The sequence below is a fragment of the Monodon monoceros genome, unplaced genomic scaffold, assembly GCF_005190385.1.
Source record: "Monodon monoceros isolate NGI ecotype Baffin Bay Population unplaced genomic scaffold, NGI_Narwhal_1 Super_Scaffold_5, whole genome shotgun sequence".
Classification (NCBI taxonomy): domain Eukaryota; kingdom Metazoa; phylum Chordata; class Mammalia; order Artiodactyla; family Monodontidae; genus Monodon; species Monodon monoceros.
Genome location: NW_021703782.1, coordinates 100,129,973 through 100,151,250, shown reverse-complemented (window position 1 = coordinate 100,151,250; position 21,278 = coordinate 100,129,973). Strand labels below are relative to the sequence as shown.

At 42.2% G+C, this 21,278-nt stretch overlaps 1 protein-coding gene across 2 annotated transcripts in view; it reads left to right on the top strand.

Annotated features, from left to right (window-relative positions):
- Positions 1–2,909: 2,909 nt before the first annotated feature.
- Positions 2,910–21,278, top strand: part of STOM (stomatin) — a 28,173-nt gene continuing 9,804 nt past the window's right edge. Inside the window, exons 1-4 of one of the 2 annotated variants that reach the window (XM_029203255.1) lie at positions 2,910–3,019; positions 16,006–16,109; positions 17,050–17,122; positions 18,149–18,231. In XM_029203255.1, coding sequence (XP_029059088.1) covers positions 2,959–3,019; positions 16,006–16,109; positions 17,050–17,122; positions 18,149–18,231 — 321 coding nt within the window. In that variant the 5' untranslated portion in view covers positions 2,910–2,958. Of the gene's footprint in view, positions 3,020–13,985; positions 16,110–17,049; positions 17,123–18,148; positions 18,232–21,278 lie in introns of both variants that reach the window. The other variant, XM_029203256.1, reaches the window with a different exon arrangement.

Sequence of the window (21,278 nt, the reverse complement as noted above, 5' to 3'; positions counted from 1 at the left end):
TAATACAATAAAAGTGAATTAGTCCACACAGAGAAACAGATCAACCTAGTTAGACCCATCCTGGTGAAAATGCCACACACAGACATAGCTTGCTGGTACTGCTGTTCCCTCAAAAGCATTTGGTTAGCTGATTTCACTGCAGTCGCTGTGAACAGCCTGGAATCATAATTTAAAGGAAAAGAAAATAAATAAGGACTTTTCTCTGTTGTTCTTAAAGCATTTCTTACGTGGACACAGGAAAAAGACTAATTAAATTTCCTTCTGACTTATTCAATTATGAATTCATGGTGCATGTTTGTCTCAAACCCATCTCCATGTCTTAATGTCATCGCTGTCACCATCAATCAATACTTAATTTGGTACCCTGAATATGCTAGGGAAATAACAGCAAAATAAAACATGAAAGAAATATGGAATAAATACTCTGATTTTAACTTATATGCAAATACTTTAAATAACAGCTAGAGGAAAAATTCACCAAAATGATAATAGTTCTGTTAGAGGCAATAATAGGAGAAGTAATTCTTTCTTTCTTCAAATTATTTGTAATTTCATATAATAAGTCTCAGTTTTTAAAGCATAAAGTTCTCAAAAAACATTCTAACTTCTAATCACTACTGGAAGAAATTTTAGGACTAGAAATTCCCCCAAAGGGAGAGGGTGATACAATAATATTTATTTTTAAAGTACATTTAATCAATACATTTATACATAATATGCATAAGAAAGCCAGAATACAACAGTTTCAGGGGCAAGTGAAATTCAGTGTTTTAAAATCTAAATCTGTAAATTCCGATCTATTCTGAAAGTAATCTAAAAATCAAGTCAAGTCTTGTTCTCAGCTTGGGGCCTGGAATTAGCTGCCGAACTGATGCAACCTGAAACCAGGGCCAACAAGTGTTTACCAAATTCTTTGTCCCAAAGGGTGAAGCCTCTTTTCTAATTCTCCAGAAGTGATGCTGTTGGAATTGCCTTGAGAATTGAATCAACGCAGCAGGCAGGAGTACAAACATTAAATTCATTCTGAAATATTTTCCTTTCCAGCAAAAAGGCAAGCTAAATACTTTTTCACAAATTGATTATGCAATGTGTAATCAAACCCTCCTTTATTAAAAGTTTTAATTAGCCGCCTGTGCATTTGCTCCTCATTCCTGGGAACTGCGGCATAAACAGGAAGTTCATGCCTCTGGGGCTTATTCGTTATGGAATGGAAAAAATGAAGCTGTGGACTTTCTCCAGGATAATTTAGAGGGAAAGGATCATTAAATAACTGTACTCCCCTCCTTATCTGCTCCAGAAGGCTTATAAACCAAGTGACTGCACAAGCTGTACTCCACCCCCAGGAATATAAGCAGTTCTTTCCCACATGTGACTGGAGATCAACTTGAGAGCTCTACATTAGCCGTGAACCACACACTAGTGTCTGTACCCCAAAGCAACGATGATCAGCCACTCTCTTAACACCTGTTAACAATCGTGTGTGCTCCACTTTCTACCCTGACCACCACAAGGCTCCAGACCTAAAACTAGAGAGAAAGTCTACCATTTCAATTACCCAAACACCACAAAGTGTTAGATATTACAAGGCCAAAGGGAGAACTTTGTGGTGATGGAATAGCTCTGTATTTGACTGTAGTGGTGGTTATACAAATCTATGCTTGAGACAAAATGGCATAGAACTATATATACGTTTGCGCCACTGTCAATTTCCTGGCTTTGATACTACAGATGAGTAAGACGTAACTATTGGGGGAAACTGGGTAGAGGATACCTATAACCTCTCTGCATTGCCTTTGCAACTTCCTGAGAATCTGTATTTATTTCTGCATGAAATGTTTTTAAAAGTGCACCTGCTTGTGTGCATCACCATACTTTGAACGGTTTGCATTCGGACAAGTTTTATCGAGAATTAAACACAGCCTGGTTTTCAAAGGTGAGGTTTCAGCCACCACCCAGCACAAAGCGTGAGGTGCGGAATACTCTTGCCTGGGCTTTTCCCTCCGCCTGGGATTCCTTTTCCGACCTCCCACCCCGCCAGTCCCCCTTCCCAAGGGTGGCTCCTTCTCATCTTTCAGGTCGCACCTCAATGCCACCTCCTTACAGCGGCCTTCCCTTGTCCCCTTAACTAGAGTAGCTGCCCTCGGCTATCCTCTGAGTCCCCCGTGCCCTTCGTCGCGCTCTTCCCCCCGTATAATGACTTGTTTACTTGCTTGTTACCTGTGTCAACTCCACGAGGGCGGGCCCCGTGTCTGCTCCTTGCCCGCTCCGCCCCTAGCAAAGAGCACGCTGCTTGGCGACGGCAAGGGCTCGGAAAGGATTTTACTTGAATAAAGGGCACCACACTCGAATTCACTCCCTTGGGCTCGAGGGTGGTCGCGCTGCTTTCTTCCCCTCACACGATGGGTGCTCCCAGTCTAGGGCTGGGCGCGGCGCCCTCACTCTGGCCACACAACACAGGTGCCTCTCTGCCTCCTCCCTTCACTCGGACCCTACCCCGCCCAAGGAAGGCACCATTTTCTTCTAATTCTTTTGCCCAGAAGGGGCGCCTTTTTCTTCTTCGTAGCCTTTTCTCAGGTCATCCTCTCTACCCCCTCCCCTGTCTCTTCTGCCGCAATTCCTGGCCCTGTGGCCTCCGCCCCTCCCTTCCGGCACCGCCCCACCCTTCCGGTGCTGCCCCCGGCCCGGACCCCCGCCTCAGGGGTCCTTCGCCCCTCAGGCCACGCCCCTCAGCCCTTGGATAGCGGGAAGCTCCCCAGAAGCTGCCGCGCGGGAGGGGAGGGCGGTGGAGGGTGGGGGCGTGTCCTCCTCGGTCCTGGGCGTCGATTGGCCGGGCCGCGGGCAGTGGGCGGGGCTGCTGGCTGGGTCGCGGGCTCCTGGGTCGCCTCCGGGCATTCCTCGCCGCTCCCGCTCCGGCCCTGGCTACAGCGACCTGAGAGTAGCGACTCCTGTTCGGGCATCATGTCTGACAAGCGGCCATCAGCGGAAGCCCAAGCCCGGCGACTTCCCGACTCCTTCGCGGGTGAGCCCTGTGCCCCTGGCGAGGCCCTTGGGGTCACCCGCCGCCCTTTAACCTTTTCGAGAACGAACCTTAGCCCAAAGGTCCCAGAAGGTCTCGGATGTTTCTTAGCCGAGCAACCGCTGCTCAAAACCGCGGTTTCCCCACTTGTACGCTGAGAATGACGAGCCCTACTTCGCGGGCTGGGGGTCAGGTTTAGGGATGTTAGGGTGCTGAGTGCAAGCCCAGTGCCCGGCACACTATGGACACTGCAACAGAGGGCGCGTCTCCAGTGCCCACAGCCAGAGCAGGGGCTCGCGTTATCCAGCGGCTGCCAGATGCCAGGCCTTGTGCCAGCGCTTTCCGCTCATTATCTCGTGGCATGCACGCGGACGACGACGTGCCTGAGTGACTGGCGGCCAGCGAGTGGTGGAGCCGTGCCCAGACCTGCACGCCACACCCGGGAGCCTGCGTCTTCGCCCCATTCCCCCTTCCTTCCCTCCCCATCGGAGGCCAGCTCCTTTACCCAAACCTCGCCCACCCCCAGAGTGCGCCGCCGTCCTCCCGAACTAAAAAGAACTCCTACCCCCCACCCCTGCCAATTTCCTATTAAGCCGCAAGACCGACCTGTGTAGTTTCGCCACATGTTCCCGACACATTTGCGGAAGAAAAGAAGGAAGTCTCTTGTTAGCATCCTTCCTGCATCTCTTTCCAGCTTCACTTTCTGCCCCATTCTGCCCCCTCCACTTAACTTCCTTTGTTCTAGAAACCTCGCCTTCCGGACTTTTGTCCCTCACAAGGAACTGTAAGTTCCCCACCCTACCAGGGCCTTCCCAGTCTTGAGGCAGAAATTGTGTGAGTGACTCAATTTGTTGCCCTGTGACTAGTACCCTTGAGAGGGCTATCACCTAGAACCTTTATTGTCTATCCTTGCGGGGGAGGAGGGATTCATAAAGACAAGCAATAAACCACCTGGGAGTACTGGTTGCCTCCCCGGGGCTCTTAGTGATCCAAAGGAATTATTTCTAAGGATGGAATTTCAGACAGAATGACATAGTGAAAGAAGTTTAGGAGACTGGGTGGGCTTTTCCATCACCCCACAAAGAACACTATACTGGACTCATTTATCCTGATTATTTGTAATGCCAGCCTTGTCCACCGATCCCATATGTCCCCATTTCCTTTCCCCAGCAATCTTTGTCTTTAGTTCCTCCCCAGGAACATCAAAAGAATTACAGAAATCTTATTTCCTCTTTTCTGTACCTTGGACAGTTATTTTCCCAAATCAGGAGTGTGACAGAGAGGATGTACTTGAAGAAAGTGATACTCAGAGAAGTTAAATTACTTTAAAATCACACAGTTTATAAGTAATGGAGTCATATTTGAAGTACGGGTTTGACTGATTCTAAAACCTGCCCGTATAAAAATTGTGCAGTCCGGCCTCTTTGATAGTCAGTTGTCTCTTCCTAGAAAGGAAGGTAGGTGGGATCCTTTCATCTGTACCCTGATGTCCTGGTGGGAATCTAAAGGACTGTGAGGACAATGTTAGAAGTTTGGTGAAACTGCAGTGGGAAATCTGTAGAAGTTCTTCGGGAATAAACATGATCTTTGTACTTAATGTTAGTTGTCTTTCATGGTCACAGAACAGCTTTCACTCTTAAACTCTTTTTGTTGGTTCTACACTACTTTTTTAGACAGAAGTCTTTTAAATCTATTGAAAACTGTGCACCCTTTCCTCTGAAAATCATATATACAAACAAAATTTTGCTTGGTCGCTGTCACCTTTTTTTTTTTTTTTTTTTAAATTTATTTTTGGCTGTGTTGGGTCTTCGTTGCTGCACGCGAGCTTTCTCTAGTTGCGGCGAGCAGGGGCTACTCTTCATTGCAGTGCACGGGCTTCTCATTGCAGTGGCTTCTCCTGTTGCGGAGCACGGGCTCGTGGCATGCGCGCTCAGTAGTTGTGGCTCGCGGGCTCTAGAGCTCAGACTCAGTAGTTGTGGTTCACTGGCTTAGCTGCTCCGCAGCATGTGGGATCTTCCTGGACCAGGACTCGAACCCATGTCCCCTGCATTGGCAGGCGGATTCTTAACCACTGTGCCACCAGGGAAGTCCCGCTGTCACCTTTCTAAAAATGTACGCCTTAGAGACCTGACACTGGTAGGAAAACCACTACTAGAATTTATTAAATAGAATTTATCGAGTGCTTGCCATATGCCAAATACAGCCTAAATGCTTTGAAAGCATTATCGAATGCAATCCTCTAGCAGTTCCACAAGGAGAGTGTCATTATCTACCACTTTACAGCAAGAAAACGGAGGCTCAGAGTGGAAAAACCACCCACACCTGTGAACGAGGTTCAAACTTGGGCTGATTTTCCAAATCATTTTACCTATCCTAGAGCTGCTTCCAAATTGCATACCCAAAAGGAGGAACTTGTCAAACATCAGTACATCACTGAAGGTGAGAGACCGTAAATAAAGCCCAAAGGAACCTGGCTTCAATCAAGGCCCCCTGGCTAGACAGCTCCAGAGGGCTGCTTCTGAGAGAAGCAATGGAATATAAAAGCCCAAACTGCCCCTTTATGATTTTGCTGATAATTAGTCTTAGGAACATAAATATGACCAAACCTAGGGCAAGACTAGTTTTTCTTAAAGCCAGTGCATTCGCTTTCTAATGAAATAATGCAGGTGGATTGCAAAGAAATGTATGGTTATAATTAAGAGCCATGTCAACAGAATAAATCCCTTCGGAAGAACGCCTGAAAATGAGCAGAATCAAGGGACTGATTTGTTTATTTCAGTTGTTACAGTCGACCAGATTGGGGAGAACTTTGTAATTTATTTAATAATTAATCTGAGTTAAACCATCAATGGTCATAGATTAACTCAAATGACAACCAAGTCTACAAAAGTTGGCATTTATATAATTTTTTATAATTAAATAGGTCATTGTTTCCACCTGATGGTGTAACTTGTACACTGTAAAAGACAGAGTCACTGATCACCTGGTCAGCTTTGAAGAAAAAAATTTTTAATGTTGATAAAGTGATAAAGATTGGATTCAAAGTCTGTTTCTTAAGAAGATGTGGGAAAACGTTTTCCTGAAAATTACTGTAACCAGGAAAAATGAGCACCTCTCCTCTGTGTCTGCCTGGCATCTTGTGCCTACCTCTGTCATAATGTTTATTGCACAGTATTATAAATATCAATTATAATCACCTTTGTTAGACCAGGAGAGCTTCTGAAAGCAGACATTGTGTCCTTCATCACTGTAATAAGTTCAGGGTCAAGTGCATAGTAGATTTGCAAAAATATTTGTTGAAAGTAAAAGGAAGCAGGGAGATAAAAAACACCCATAGAGTAGATCAAGTTGTTAAATGTTTGGCTTACGTTGGTGGAGATGTTTTTCTGTTTACAGTTTATTTTTATTAAGTTTGTTACAACCCAAACTATTGATTTTAGGGTGTGGACATGTTCCTCATACAGATAGACTGTCTGGGTTTATATTATCAATAAAGGGATTATAATTGTTACGATAATATACTGTACTTAAGGAATCTCCTCTTATGAAAGTGTGGAAAGAGCAGTTAGAGGTCACAGTAGAAAGAAGGAAGTGTGTGTCAGTTGCCTGTTGACACACAAATCGTTCCTCCATTCTTTTTGAACCTTTGTCTATACTCTGAGCCTCTATACTCTAGATTAATCTAGCCTTGAAGATACGAGCAATAATGTGTCTGTCCTAAAATATCAGACAATGAAAATTAGATACCAGCCTTACCTAGTTGTAGATATGCACTGATGGTAGGATGGTATAGGATAGCGAAATGAGAGTGGAATCTCCAATTTGAAGATCTGAATTGAGACCTCAGTAGCATCCCTTACTACCTACGTCACTTTGGGAAGTCTCAGTCTCCAGAGTCAATTCCTCGTCTTCATGTTGGGCTTAATCTTACTGTGGTATCTAGCTCCCAAGGTTTTAAGTATCAAATGAGAAAATTTATATGAATGTACTTTTGAAACTTTAAAGTGTAAATTATTAAGATATTATTTAATGGGGAAAACAAAGAATAAAAAGGTTAACAATGACTATTCGGGAAGCCTAGTAATTATACAGGAAATTAAAATTTATGCACAAAAAGTTGTATAAAAGACGGTCCAGGAAACTTCAGGACTCCAACTTACCTCCCCAAATGTGGTCTGTTTCTCCTCCAAAGACAGAGTCCCCAAGCAGGTTGTTAGTCGATATTTTCTCTATGGTTTTCAGGTCCCAGAAGGCAATTCACTTAATACAAAGTTTATTTCTATAAACTGTATCAGTAATGACCTTAAGGTTCTGATAATAATAATGGCTACTATTTATTGAACGCTTCCTAAGTGTCAAGCATTTTACATATTTTCTCCTGTAAGATAATGACTGTTCTTGTCCCTCATTTTACTAATGAGAATATTTAGTGGTAGAATGGAAATCTGGCACCAAAACTCCAAGCTCTTAGCCACTGTTTAGCTACTCAGCCTCAGTTGAAGAATTGGAAACCTCATGATCTAGTTTCCTTATGCTTCTGTTTCCCATTATTTAATGAAAATGATGTTGCCCTCCAAAGACTTTTATGAGAAAAACCTAATTATAGTTACTTTTAAGATATCCAAGTAAAAGAGCTGGAAAAAAAAAAACAAAACTGAAGAAGTAGAGGGAGTTTTGTTCTGTTTAGTATATTTCAGGCCTAGTCTAAATTTAATTAACTTAATAAAATTATGAAATTGTTTTTCTCTCCAGTTTTTCTGAACATAACTATTTTTATCTTTCCAGACATGGGTCATATTCAGCCCATCCTTCTACCTTCCTGAATTCTCTCACCTCACAGGTGAAAAGGGCTGATTTTAAAAAGAGAAAAGGAAAGAAAACATTTGGGGAAAGCATTATGACCACTGCTTTGGGACAGAGGACGATTCTGAACTGTATTTTTTTTTTTTTTTTAAGTAACATTGGTTTATAAGTTTCATGAATACAACATTGTATTTCTGTTTCTATCTACCTACCATACAGCATGCTCACCACCAAAAATTGATGAACTGTATTCTGGGATCCTGTATGCAGACATGTAATTTCCATTTATCTTCTGTAATACTCAGCCTTTTCTTCCCCTCCCCAGAAAACAGCAGTATCTGGGAATTCCCTGGTGGTCCATTGGTTGGGACTCTGCGCTTTCACTGCCAAAGGCCCAGGTTCAATCCCTGGTCAGGGAACTAGGATCCCACAAGCCGCATGGCACGGCCAAAAACAAAACAAAACAAACAAACAAAAACCAGCAGAATCACTCAGTTCATTCAACAGCTGTTTACTTAACAAATGTTGTTCAAGCATCTGTTATGCACTGGGTGTCTTCCATGATAGCTCACTGACTCTTCACACTGACCCTTGAGGGGGTACTCTTATTAGCCCTCTTCTTAGATGGTTAGAGTGAAGCACAGAGAGCTAAGACACTTGCCAAAGATCACACAGCTAATAAGTGGCAGAGCCAACTCTGAAGCCTTATGCTGTACTACTTTAACAAGACCAAAATCTCATGAAGAAGACACTGAATAAGATAATTACAAGTATGATAAGTAGTGTTTAGAGAGGGTGAAGTGCTATAGGTTAGGAGAGGGGACCCTATTAAAGACTCAGGGGTTCAAATTTAAAATCATTGATGATAGTCTCACCTATTTTTTCCTCCTGTTTTACGTCTAGAAATATTTGAATGAAGGAAAGCTACAGAAAATCCTCAAGATGCTTGGGAAATAAAATATTTATATTTATTTAATTTCCTGATTCTTCTTTTTTAAAAAAAATAAATTTATTTATTTATTTTTGGCGGCATTGGGTCTTCGTTGCTGCATGTGGGCTTTCTCTAGTTGTGGCGAGCAGGGGCTGCTCTTTGTTGTGGTGCGCAGGCTTCTCATTGCGGTGGCTTCTCTTGTTGCAGAGCACAGGCTCTAGGCGCATGGGCTTCAGTAGTTGTGGCACGCTGGCTCAGCAGTTGTGGCTCGCAGGCTTAGTTGCTCCGCAGCATGTGGGATCTTCCCAGACCAGGGCTCGAACCCGTGTCCCCTGCATTGGCAGGTGGTTTCTTAACCACTGTGCCACCAGAGAAGCCCTCCTGATTCTTCTTGAGCTAAGCACAGCATTCCCTTTATTTCAACTTTTATTGAAAATCTTTCTTAAAAGGACTACTCCATTTCCTCTCCTTACTATCTCATGGTAAACACATTTTGAGTTTTGTAATTCAAATCACATAATGCTTCATCAGTACTAGTTCTTTTAATCTAGTATCTACAGGTTTATAATAGGGCGGAAAAGTTAGGGTCTTCAGTCATGGTTCTTAACTTGATACCATCTGGCCTGTAGCCACTCCAGTCCAGAGCATAATTTCTTCCCTAGAGGTTTAAGGATAAGGGCATTCGAAGAACTGTAAACCATGCCTAATTAAAATAGTCTTTTGAAAGATGGGTTATAGTGTGTGCTTGTTTGCTTTCAAAGCCTCTGCCCAATGAACTGCAAGTTGCGGTCGCCAAGTAAACGGCATCATTTTTTCAACATCTGTTTATTGACACCCTACTATGTGCTAAACTCTCCTTTTCTCCCCTCTACCTGTTTGAATCTTTCTCTCTACAGGATGCTGCCTTCACTTTTGTTGTCTCTCTTCTCTTAACTCCTTTTTTCCATTTCTCTTATTTGCCTTTTCTTCTATCGTTTCCTTCCCTTCTCTTTCTCCTAAAATCCCAGTCATTTGAAAAACTCAGTTATAGTAAAATTTTGATTAATTGAAGATGTATTTATATTCAAATAAAATACTTTATCTGCCCTTTTGCCTGTTTCCGCCTTGAATTCTTATTTACCAGGTCTTTTAAAGACCTTGTTTCAAAACAATTAAAGGGAAGAGAAACTAGGAATCTGGGAACTGTACCCTTACTTGAAATGCCAGAAGAAAGATCAGATGTCTTCTTTAACTCACGATGTCCTCCTCCTCAAATAGATGACTATATGACATAGAACTGGAATGAGTCGTATGGCCTGTGGACCAAATCTGGCCGACTGCTTGCTTTGTATGCCGCACAAGCTAAGAATAGTTTTTATTATATTTATACATTTGTTTAAAAAAGAGGAAGATTTGAAACTTATATGGAACTCAGATTTTAGTGTTCATAAATTACGTTTTCCTGGAACACAGCTGTGTTCATTCATATATGTATAGTCTGTGACTGCTTTTGCAGAGTATTCAGTGGTTGAAACCGACTTTCTGGCCTGTAAAGCCTTAAGTGTTTATTCTGTGGCCTTTTACAGGAAAAGTTTACCACACCTTGACATGGAATCTCCAATGAGCAGTAGTTGTGGCCAAAAAGAACACTTGTATGCTGAATATATATGCTTTTAAGAAAAACTCAAAAAATGCCAAGACCTTTCGTTTCGACCTACTATTGCCCCTTAAAAGTTGCTGTTAGAACCAGATAACGTGTTTTTGAGACTAAATTCCTAGCCATGCTATCTTTCCCCACCCAAACAACAACGTTTTTGGCAATTTACAACATGAAGCATTTCACCTGTATACTGGGAAAGAGGAAGGAAAAGATTGTGCTTTAAATGTTGGTATTTCAATAATTCTTTGGCTTACCTTTTCTTTGTGTAGTAATGTGTATGACTCAGTCAGATTTTCACATACTGCGTGAAGGTATGTTTCTGGCCTTTGCTGGAAGAAGAAATCCCGTATCTTTTGAACTTTAGAATAGAGTCCCAATGGTAAATGGAATTTATTATTTCACATGATTTCTAGTAGTGCCAAATTCAATCAACCGTAAAGGAAATCGGCTGATATGGGATCATTAACAATATGCAGTACTCTGAAATTATGCCTGTTATAATCTTGAAAAGAATATTTTACTGCCTGTCTGGAAGCCAACCCAACAAAAATTACTGTACAACTTGGTTTTGTTTTTTGTTTTTTCCATTTGTTTCATGGTTTTGTTTTGTTTTCTTTTGTCTCTTCCCAGAAATTCTTTTGCTTTAGTACTTTGGGACTCTGGAAGGAATATTTTATACCTACTTTACAGATTTTTGTAAACATGAGAAATAATGTATATATGGAGTTAGCTTGTGGCTGACGTGTGATAGGCATTTAATAAATGGTTATTATTACTGTTAATAAAATATACCTCCAGAATAAGAGAAATTTAAGAATTGTGTAATTTCATCTTTTCAGCAAAATTAGTTTACACAATAAGGATGTATGGAAACTTTGCTGAAAGTATATTCAAAGCAAAAGAGTTTCTAATTGAGAAAACTGGACACAACCTAAATGTTCATCATATGGAACGATAGAATATTATTCAAACTTTAATAATAAAGAGTATTTCCTGACATGAAAAAATGTCCACAATATAGGGGGGAAAACAGATTTAAAATTATTATGTATACCATTATTTCATTTTTGAAAAAAAAGGACACGTATATTGTGTGTCCAATAGCAAGGCAGAAAATAATCACCATCCAGAGATATAAAAGTATAGATTATTTTTCTTCCTCTATTCTAAACTATATTTTTAAATGTTATAGTGACAGTATTTTACTTTTAAAATAAGAAAAAAAAGTAATATTTTTAAAAATTTACATTAGTTTCCTGGAGGTAAGCCCAATTTGAATGCTCAATTAAAAAATGTTAATGTATGGGCTTATATCCATTTTCAATACCATGCTTTGGTTAAAATTTTATTCTACCACAGTTTTCAGGAAAGAGTTTGGTAGTAAAAGAAAAAAAAAATACTGTAAACCATGGCAAAGTAGTATTTACAACCAAGTATCATGGGATCCCTAATCTTTAAGACTGTTCCTACCCAGCAAATATCAACAAGTATATCAACCAAAATGTCTCAGAAATACCTATTGTTCATTATTTGTCTTTTACCTCATAAAGGTAGGAGGGAGGATTCAGTCCTCAGGGTAATAAGTGGGAATCTTGAAGGAAATGAATTTCATAAAATTTGGGGGAGTAACTGAGATTTCTTTTCCTCTTTGGGCTGTAGTGACCGGAAATGACTAAGGGTTTGTTTACAGCCTGGTGGAGTTTAAGCCTCACCTCTCTGAGGAATGTGATTTATGCACCTTTTTAAGCTATAACCAGGTGGGGAAGAGTTTCAGGGTTGAGAATGGGATCGTTTCATTTTAAAGGCACTAGAATATTATGAAATAGCACCATTTCTCCGGTGTGTATGCTCGGATTATTTCTAGCTGAGCATTTGAAAAGTGAAAGACAGGGCTTCCCTGGTGGCGCAGTGGTTGAGAGTCCGCCTGCCGATGCAGGGGACATGGGTTCGTGCCCCGGTCCGGGAAGATCCCCACATGCCGCGAAACGGCTGGGCCCGTGAGCCATGGCCGCTGAGCCTGCGCGTCCGGAGCCTGTGCGCCGCAACGGGAGAGGCCACAACAGTGAGAGGCCCGCGTACCACAAAAAAACACCAAGTCCAGTTTTCAGAAAATCCGCTTAATTTCTTCTTCCTCTTGATTTGCATTCAAATCCCGTATACTCATCTGGGGTTTTCGACAACATAGTGGAAATTGAGCACAAAAAACCTGGGCTGTACTTTCCCGTTTGTCCTTATGTAGATAATAATTCAATAACTTAATAATTTGATTCACTAATCAGCTTCCTGAAGGTCTTTGAATGTCCAGGCCTAGCCTGGCAGGAGGGAGGCACGAAGTGAGGGAAAAATTAAGTAGTTTCAGAGGCTTTTATCAAGAAGGGTAAAAGCCACCTATTTTCCCATTTTTCATCATGGAAATTGAACACTTGAGTGAAATAGGAGAATGACAGAAAACTGTCATCTGTGTTTACTGAGCACTGCCTCAGTCCTGCAAGGCCAGTCTGATTATTTCAAGTAAGGACACAAAGGTTCAGAGAGGTAAAGATCGCACAACTAAGAAGTCACAGAAAGTTGAAACTTAAACATTCCCTATTCTCAGGAAATTCATCTAATAAGGGATATAAATGCACAAGAAATTACATATCTAGTTGGAAAGCTGGCTAAGTATTTTATATCCACTCTCTGCAAGGTACTGTGCTAGACATTGAGAATATAAAAATAAAAAAGAAACATCCCTGCCCTCAGGGAGTTTATCATCTATTACAGTTCAGGACACAGAGCTTTGCCTGGAATATGGGAGACTTGGGGCAGTATTTTAGAAAGCACCAAATGCTGTCAGATAAGTATTTGTGGCCCATCTCTTCCTTGTTTGGAATTCCTTTCATTTTGGAAACCTAGACCTGAGCCTGGCAATGAGCCTTGAGACTGTCTCTTGCTATAAATAGGCACAGCTGGAATTAAGGGGGCTTCCTCTGTAAGAATATCAGATTCATTCTTGGAACTCCTACCATGCTTTCCCAGCTTGGATTCTGTCTTGAGGAAGTGCTCCAAACACAACAACTTCTTTAATAAGGATTTTTTTTTTTTTTTTAAATTCAGAGGCAAAGGGTCAAAGAGTGAATTGATTTAGAAACATGGCCTTTGGAGTGAGAAGACCTGTGTTTGAATCCCAAGTCCTCCATTTTGTGACCTTGGGAAAGATGTTGCTTCAGTTACTTCATTTGTACAGTGGAATTAAAAACACCTAACTTCCCAGGGCTTTGTAAGGAGTAAATGAGATACGTGTCTAAAGTAATTTATTACAGTGCATGAAGTATAACAAACTGGAAAGGCTGCTATGATTCATATCCGTTATGACAGCACCTGATAGGGCTTCTCCACCTGTGGAGAAGTGGCGTTGCTTGGAGTATTCTCTCACTGAACATGTCCGTACCTCTCAAAATGACAACTTAGAAGCCTCCAGGATTAACTTAGTTCACTTTTACTTAAGTACGCATTAGGATGTTAACCTGACACTATGACACAGGATCGGAAAACTACAAAGTCGTGTATAACCAAAGTACTCATGTGTATTTCTGGTTTTTCATCTTATGTTTTAGAGCACTTGACCTGGATACCCACGTGTGTTTTTTCTTCGCGCTCCCAGCCATCACTGCTTCTTTCCTGGCCTCCTATTTATTCAAAGCCCCATCTTGCTGCTGTCTTCGCCCCTCCTGAACTGAGTAGTAACCCATGCCTGGCCTACCTCTTCCCCTCTGACCACCTCCCTCCCTCCCATTATTAAAACAGCTTCTGGAAAGACAGCAGACGCCTTCTGTGGTTGATAAGAAAAGCGATCTATCCCTCGGCCTATTCAGTCCCTCTGTCCCCCACAGAAAGGAAAAACAAACTAAAAACGAGGAAGACATCGGACACAGAGAGTGGGAAACACAACTTAGGAAGGGAAGGCAGTTTCCCAGGATGACAGTGAAAGGCGATCAGAGGGATGGTTGCTGCACCAGGAACATGAATAGGTCCAGACACGACTCCAGGACTCTTCTTTGGAAGGTGAAATTGGTAGAATACCTGAGCCTGCTGAAAGGAGGTGTAGACGATTGATGAAACGTTTGGGGTTGAATCAATAAGTATATTGAAAACTAAGCAAAGGGGAAAAAGACAGACATTGACTCCAGAAAAAAAAAAAAGTTGTACAGGAAAAGAAAACGAATTATGCTTCACTACGTGGCTTAGCTCTGAATGGCATTTGCATATTCATGAAATATAAAATTTGATATTGATCTAACCAAAATTATGAAGCAATTCAAAGGATGGGTATATTTTGTGTGGGGGAGGGGTAGAAAGTCAACAGATAAAGCTCAAAACTGAAAAAAACAACAAATAACCAAACCAGTGTATTATTTAGAAACAGGGAGGTTAAATACTCAGCCGAAAGAGCAGTTGCCTTGAGTAGAAGAAATTGGAAGAGGTGAGCAGGGAACCGCCCTCTTGTACTCGTGGAACTATTTGACTTTCTTAACTTTATGCAAGTTTAACTGATAAAAAATTAAAACTAAAACAGAAAAAGCACAAATGCATAGCGACAGGCTAAACAAGAAGGTGAAAGAACAATATCTAGAGGGGAGAAACATAGGTGACAAATTTTATTTATGTACTTCGAAAAATGTGCATGCACATAGAAAGAGTTTGGAAGAATATTTACCATCTCTGAATTGAATGATTTTTCCCTTCTTATACTTTTCTAAATTTTTTTGCAGTGGGGCATGTATTATCTTTGTGATTAGACGAAAGCTATTTCAGGGAATTCCCTGGCGGTTCAGTGGTTAGGACTCCATGCTTTCATTGCCAAGTGTGCGGGTTCAATCCCTGGTCGGGGCACTAAGATCCCACAAGCCTCATGGCGCAGCCAAAAAAAAAAAAAAGAAGGAAAAATATTCCATGTTACAGAAAAGGGGAACTATTAGAAATGTGAGAGGGAAGCTATGCACAAAGATGTTCATTATAGCATTGTTCATAATAGTAAGAAATCAGAACCAATATGGATGATACATTGTGCATATACCCAGTGAGATATTTTACAGGTGGCCTTTTTAAAAAGAGGACCTAAATGAGCTTATATGCGTGTATCATATGATTTTCACCTTTAATTGTGCTGTACCCTCGGCTTAAATTCACTTTGCCCTCCTTCCCCTTTTCATTGGTATCTTCCTTAACCATTACATCCTGCAAGAAGCCCCTCTGACAACCATCACCACTGCCTACCCACCCCACCCCACCCCACTTTCACCTCCATCCCAACGGTGTGGTGTGAGTTACCCCTATTCTGTGTTTTCAAAATATGCTGAACGGACACTATATCTGCACTTAGTATTATAATGATCTGTTTGTCTATCTTGCCCGCTAAACTGTAACCTTCTTGGTAGTTGGGATTGGCTCTTACTTTTATCACTTCACTGCATAATAAAAATTAGGGAAAGTAGCACCTGCACTTCAAGGTTTTTATGAGGATTTGATGGGAAAATACGTGTAAACAGCTGGTGTTCAGTGAATAGCAAGGATGAAGGTGATGGGGGGACCATGCTAAGAACAGTGATAAGAGCTGTATGTTTTTGGTTTTCACAGATAGCCCCAGTGCAGGCCTGGGACCTTGTGGATGGATTTTGGTGACTATATCATTCTTGTTCACAGTTTTAACTTTCCCGTTGTCAGTATGGATGTGCATAAAGGTAAAGAATATTTCATCAACATCTGGAAAGGGGTCAACTCCTAAGTACATAAGCCCACTGTGTGTGTGTGTTTGTGTGTGTGTGTGTGTGTGTGTGTGTGTGTAAGAGAGACAGAGAGAGACCATACTGGCCTATAATTCTTAACTATAGTCACCAATTATCATGGAATCTTAAGACTTCTTTTCAGCCACTGCCCAGTCAGCCCCTCCTGACGATTAAAGTAGGGATCACCATCTAAAATTTTCTGGAGTCAGGGATGTGGGGTGGTCCTGTGAGAACAAGTCCTCCAGAGTCAGGATGCTGAGGTGTGACTGCTGGTGCCATTATTTACTGTGTGACCTTTGCCATGTATAATGTGAGGAAATAGCAACACCTGCCTTATAGGGCTGTTGTGAGGATTAAATGAATTACGTACTTATCACAACACCTGGCATGTGTTAGTAATACATTATTAACGTTAATAATGTCTATAAAGTTATTAATACTGTGATAAATGACTATCATTTTCATATTCCTAAAAAGAGAAAATATGCTCTAAGAATTTTCAGATTATGTTACTATTACAATTTAAGGAATCAGGAGACAAACTATGAGGACTTTAGCGCTTTTTTTCCTGTGTTGACAATGCATGAGTAACTGGATAATAATGTTAACAGCTGAGGAGTGTGGATTTGCTTCTGTATACTCTTCTATGCTTTCCAGATTTTATACAAGGAGTATCTGTTGCTTTTATGATCCATAATAAAAGTAAATAACTTGGTTATTTTGGCAGGGATGATTAAACATTAACCATGTTACCTATAGCTATTATCTGGATTATAGAGAAGAAAAGAAACTAGAGGCATCTCACTTGTTTAGAGCAGAAATATGTATTTTAAAAGCTATGCATATAAATACTTGTACTCCTCACATTAAATTGTTATTTGTGCTTTTAATCTAGATCATAAAAGAATATGAAAGAGCCATCATCTTTAGGCTGGGTCGCATCTTACAAGGAGGCGCCAAAGGACCTGGTCAGTACTAGGGTTCTGAACTGTGTGCCTGGAGGACGAGATTCGTCCTTTTACTGATGTGATTTCCCTTATGAGGGTCTCTGTTGACTCAGAAGAGAGTTCTCATAGCAGAAGTTGTGCAACAATAGCAGTGCTGCCTACCAGAAATTACCCTTTCCTTCCTGCCTTTCCCCTCCCTTTCCTACTTGAGTTGATAAGTTTATCTTAGGCCAAGAATAGCCACAGCTATCGAAATTAGAGCGTGAGAGTCCCTACTGAAATAAATGCTTTCAGTCATTATTTTTGGCAAACTTCGATTAAGCTCCCACTGAGTTCCAGGCTCTGGGAATTCAAGGGAGATGAAAACACAGTCCCTGCCCTCAAGGATCTTACTGCCTGGAGGTGGGACACCAACAAGGAAACAGGTAGTTACAATCCCACGTGATAAGTATTATGGTCAAACAGTCACAGATGGCTGTGGAAACCCAGAGAAGAGTGATGACCCCAACTAGTGGATGCTTTCTGGAGGTGACATCTTGCCAGGAAAGGGTGTGAGGCAGGGGAGAGGTGTTCCCAGCACAGAATATGTGCAGAGCAATGCAGAGGAGAGCATTGTAGGCTCAGGGAACTGCAGGCGGCCCAGCCAGAGTGCAGGACGGGAGGAGAGGGTAGCGGGTGAAGAGGTAAGCGGGGTCAAGGTCGTGCAGGACCTTGTACGGCTTGTTCAGGGGTTTGTGTTGGTTCATAGGAGAGAAACTAGAAGGATTAGAAAGATGACTTGGGAAGTGATTGCGTTGGTCTAAGGGAAAACAAATGGGTGACAGTAACAGTGAAGTAAGGAGATGCAATCCACAGGTCTTGTGGGGACAGTTAGATGTGGGAAGAAAGCAGCGGGCGTCAAGGATGACATTCCTGGCTTCTGGCTCATTCACTGAGATGAACTGCTTTCTTTCGGTTTATCAGGTTGATTCTGTTAGAACTGAATGGTGCGGTGAGCTGGTCAGGTGCTGGTGTCTCTTTCTAATCTCGTGTATGTCTCTGTTGCAGGTTTGTTTTTTATTCTGCCGTGCACTGACAGCTTCATCAAAGTGGACATGAGAACTATTTCATTTGATATTCCTCCTCAGGAGGTAAGGTTGTCTTTTGCTGTGAGTAACTGAGCTATCACCGGGGAAGAGGCCTGGCGTTGAGGGGCAGCAGGGGACAGTAGTCAGAGCACAGCTTTAGAGGCTGTCTGCCCTCACCATTTTCTGGCTGTGTGACCTTGAGCAAGTTCTTTAACTTCTCTGTGCCTCCGTTTCCTCATCTATAAAATAGAGGTTATAATAACAGGACCTACTTTATATGGTTCTTTTGAGGACTAAATGAGATACTCTATGTAAAGTGCTTAGAGCAGAGGCTGATAGGTAGTAAGTGCTATGAAAGTGCTTGTCGTTACTATTATTACAAAACGTACTGTCACGTTAATGTAAGTATAATATTACTGTCATCACCGTTGTCATCATTTTTACTACCACACTTCTCTCTGGGTTTCTGATACGATATTCTTCTTACGGTTCTTGACTGTATTCTAAATAAATTGGTTAGAAGCCAAAGAATTAGAAACTGCCCCTTTGGTACTTTAGATAAGCATATAATGTTTTATGTTAGTAATTATTTCAGGCTTTTTCAAATTGCTCCACAAATCACCATTGAAACGCACAGCAGAACCCAGAAAGTAGATGGTTGCAGTGAGACAGAGGAATTCCTCCATACTACAGTGGTGGAGCCAGGACTCAAAGCCAGCCCTTCGGATTCCCTGTGCAGTGCTTTCCCCACAGCTCCATGCTAAGTGCATCCTACAGCAGCTCCGTCCTGGCCCTTGACGCAGTGATGGCCATCCTGGCGCTCAGGTCTAAGGAGTTGTAATAACCGTCGCAGATAGAAAGCCTAAAAACATGATGATGGGAGGGACAGAAGAAAACGGCCGGTGTTTTCTGGCCACAGGCCAGGTACTCAGCAGAGTGGTGGAGCCTTGTCACAAAATCCAGAAACCAGCTCAGGCACTTCCCTGCTGGCACTGAGCCAAGTAGTTAGGGAGGTCAGACTTCATAATCCACACATACCAGGTGAAACCGGAAATCATTTTCACCCACAAGAACAAGACTGAGAGCATTGCTGTATTCTCTGCGTGGAAGATTGACCCTTAGGAGCCCCATTCAGGGTAGCGGGGAATTCTCCTGGCACTTCCCTCTGTAAACATGGCAGGCGTCTGGCAGGGTCACTGTGAGCTTCTGCCTTCCAGCTGCTCTCTAAACACAGAGTGGATTGGAACTTGGCAAGCAGTCCTTTTTCTGATCCCCTGTGAACTTACCGCGAAGGGAGATAAACACTCTGCCTACAATCATCAGTGGATAGCGAGGATGCAGCTTTACAAAGCTCCAGCTGCGGCAGAGTCACGGCGGCAAGAACTCATTTAGAAACGATACACATTTTCCCATCACATCGTAGGGACAGATTAATCTTCACACAAGATGGTAATACACTGTGTATCTATTTACAAATCCCCCACTTCTCTTCCAGGTTAGAAGTATTTTTAGGTTACTAAAAAAAAGAGGATTACTGCTTTGATGCCTTGCAGAACTAAACTGCTATGTATTATCATTGTTTTTATTACTTTCCATGTACGTAGCTCTTTACACTCGCAAAAGGGCTTCATTTCCAAACATCTTCTTCTTTGACCTTCAGAGAAATTTGCATAGACTTGGGCCGTATTATTAGCCCCATCTCACAAATGAGGAATCGCTAAGTCAGTCTAAAGGCCTTGCTGGAGGTCACCGAGGGAGGTGCCGGCAGAGCTGAAACTATAGTTGGGGTCTCCTGACTCTCTCACTCCCACTCTTCATCCCTCACTGTATTCCTGGGACCACGTTTCAGTCCCGTTCATCTCTTGTCTACTGACTACCTGCTGTGTGTCAAGCTCTCTGCCAGTGCTAGAGATACAAAGACAAACTGCCCTCAGGAAATTCATAGTCTAACAGAAAAGTGATGATGTAGATAACTCATGTCACTGCAGTGAGGGGGCAAAGGAAAGAGTGTTTAACTCTGCCGAGTGAATCAGGGAAGTTCCATAGAGAAGAGGACACTTGAGCTGTGTCTTAAATGATGAGTGAGGACACTCCAGCCCGAAGCCGTGGGGGAGAGAGAAGGGAGGACATGCAAGGAGAGGGCCATCTGCAGAAAGGCCTGGGGCATGGAACATGGTGCACGTGGGGACCTGCACGTCATCTAGCATAGAGTGTGTGCAGGAGTGGGGAGGACTGAAGCCAGAGGGCAGATGTCAGAGGGCTTTACACCAAACCAAGGACTTTGCCCTTGAATGTGATAGGAAGCACTGATTCACTGTGTCCTGTTGAGCATTTTCACGTAGCCTGCTGTAAATATACTTCCACCTTGACCTCACCCTACGAAAACAGTTCCGTTCACTTTTCGTTCTAGTAACACTCTGCTACTTACAGTTCATCAAACCTCGGCTCCCTGGTACCTCTGTTCCTTTCACACATTATTCTCTCTGCCCTGAATACTCGTTCACTCTATCCTCAGAAAATGTTTATTTCCTTTTTCAAGACTCAGTTCATGTATCACCTCTGCCACCTAAAACTGTCCATCCTTAGTCCCTTAGAGCTCCCCTTGATTCCTCAACCTCTTTGAAAGTGGGAACCAAGTTTTTTCATACCTTTATCCCTGGAACATAGCACAGTGCCTGCTGCTAACTGCTACTAAGTCTCAGTATTTGTTAAGTGATCGAATGAAGGAATGGAATTAATAAATGAATGAATGTACTTTGTTAAAATTTTATAGACATAGTTAACATTCTAATGCTTTGCTCTCTTAGTCCCTTTGGGCTGCTGTAACAAACCACCATAGACTATGTGGCTTATAAACGACAGAAGTGTATTGCTCACAGTTCTGGAGTCTGAGAAGTCCGAGATCAAGGCACCAGCAGATTCGGTGTCTGATGAGGGCCTGCTTCCACTGTCTTTTCATTGTGTCCTCACATGGTAGAAGGGGGGAGGGATCTCTCTGGGGCCTCTTTTCTAAGGGCACTAATCCCATTCACGAGGGGTTCACTCTCATGACCTAATCACCTCCCAAAGGCCCACCTCCACACACCAACACACTGGGGATTGGGTTTCAA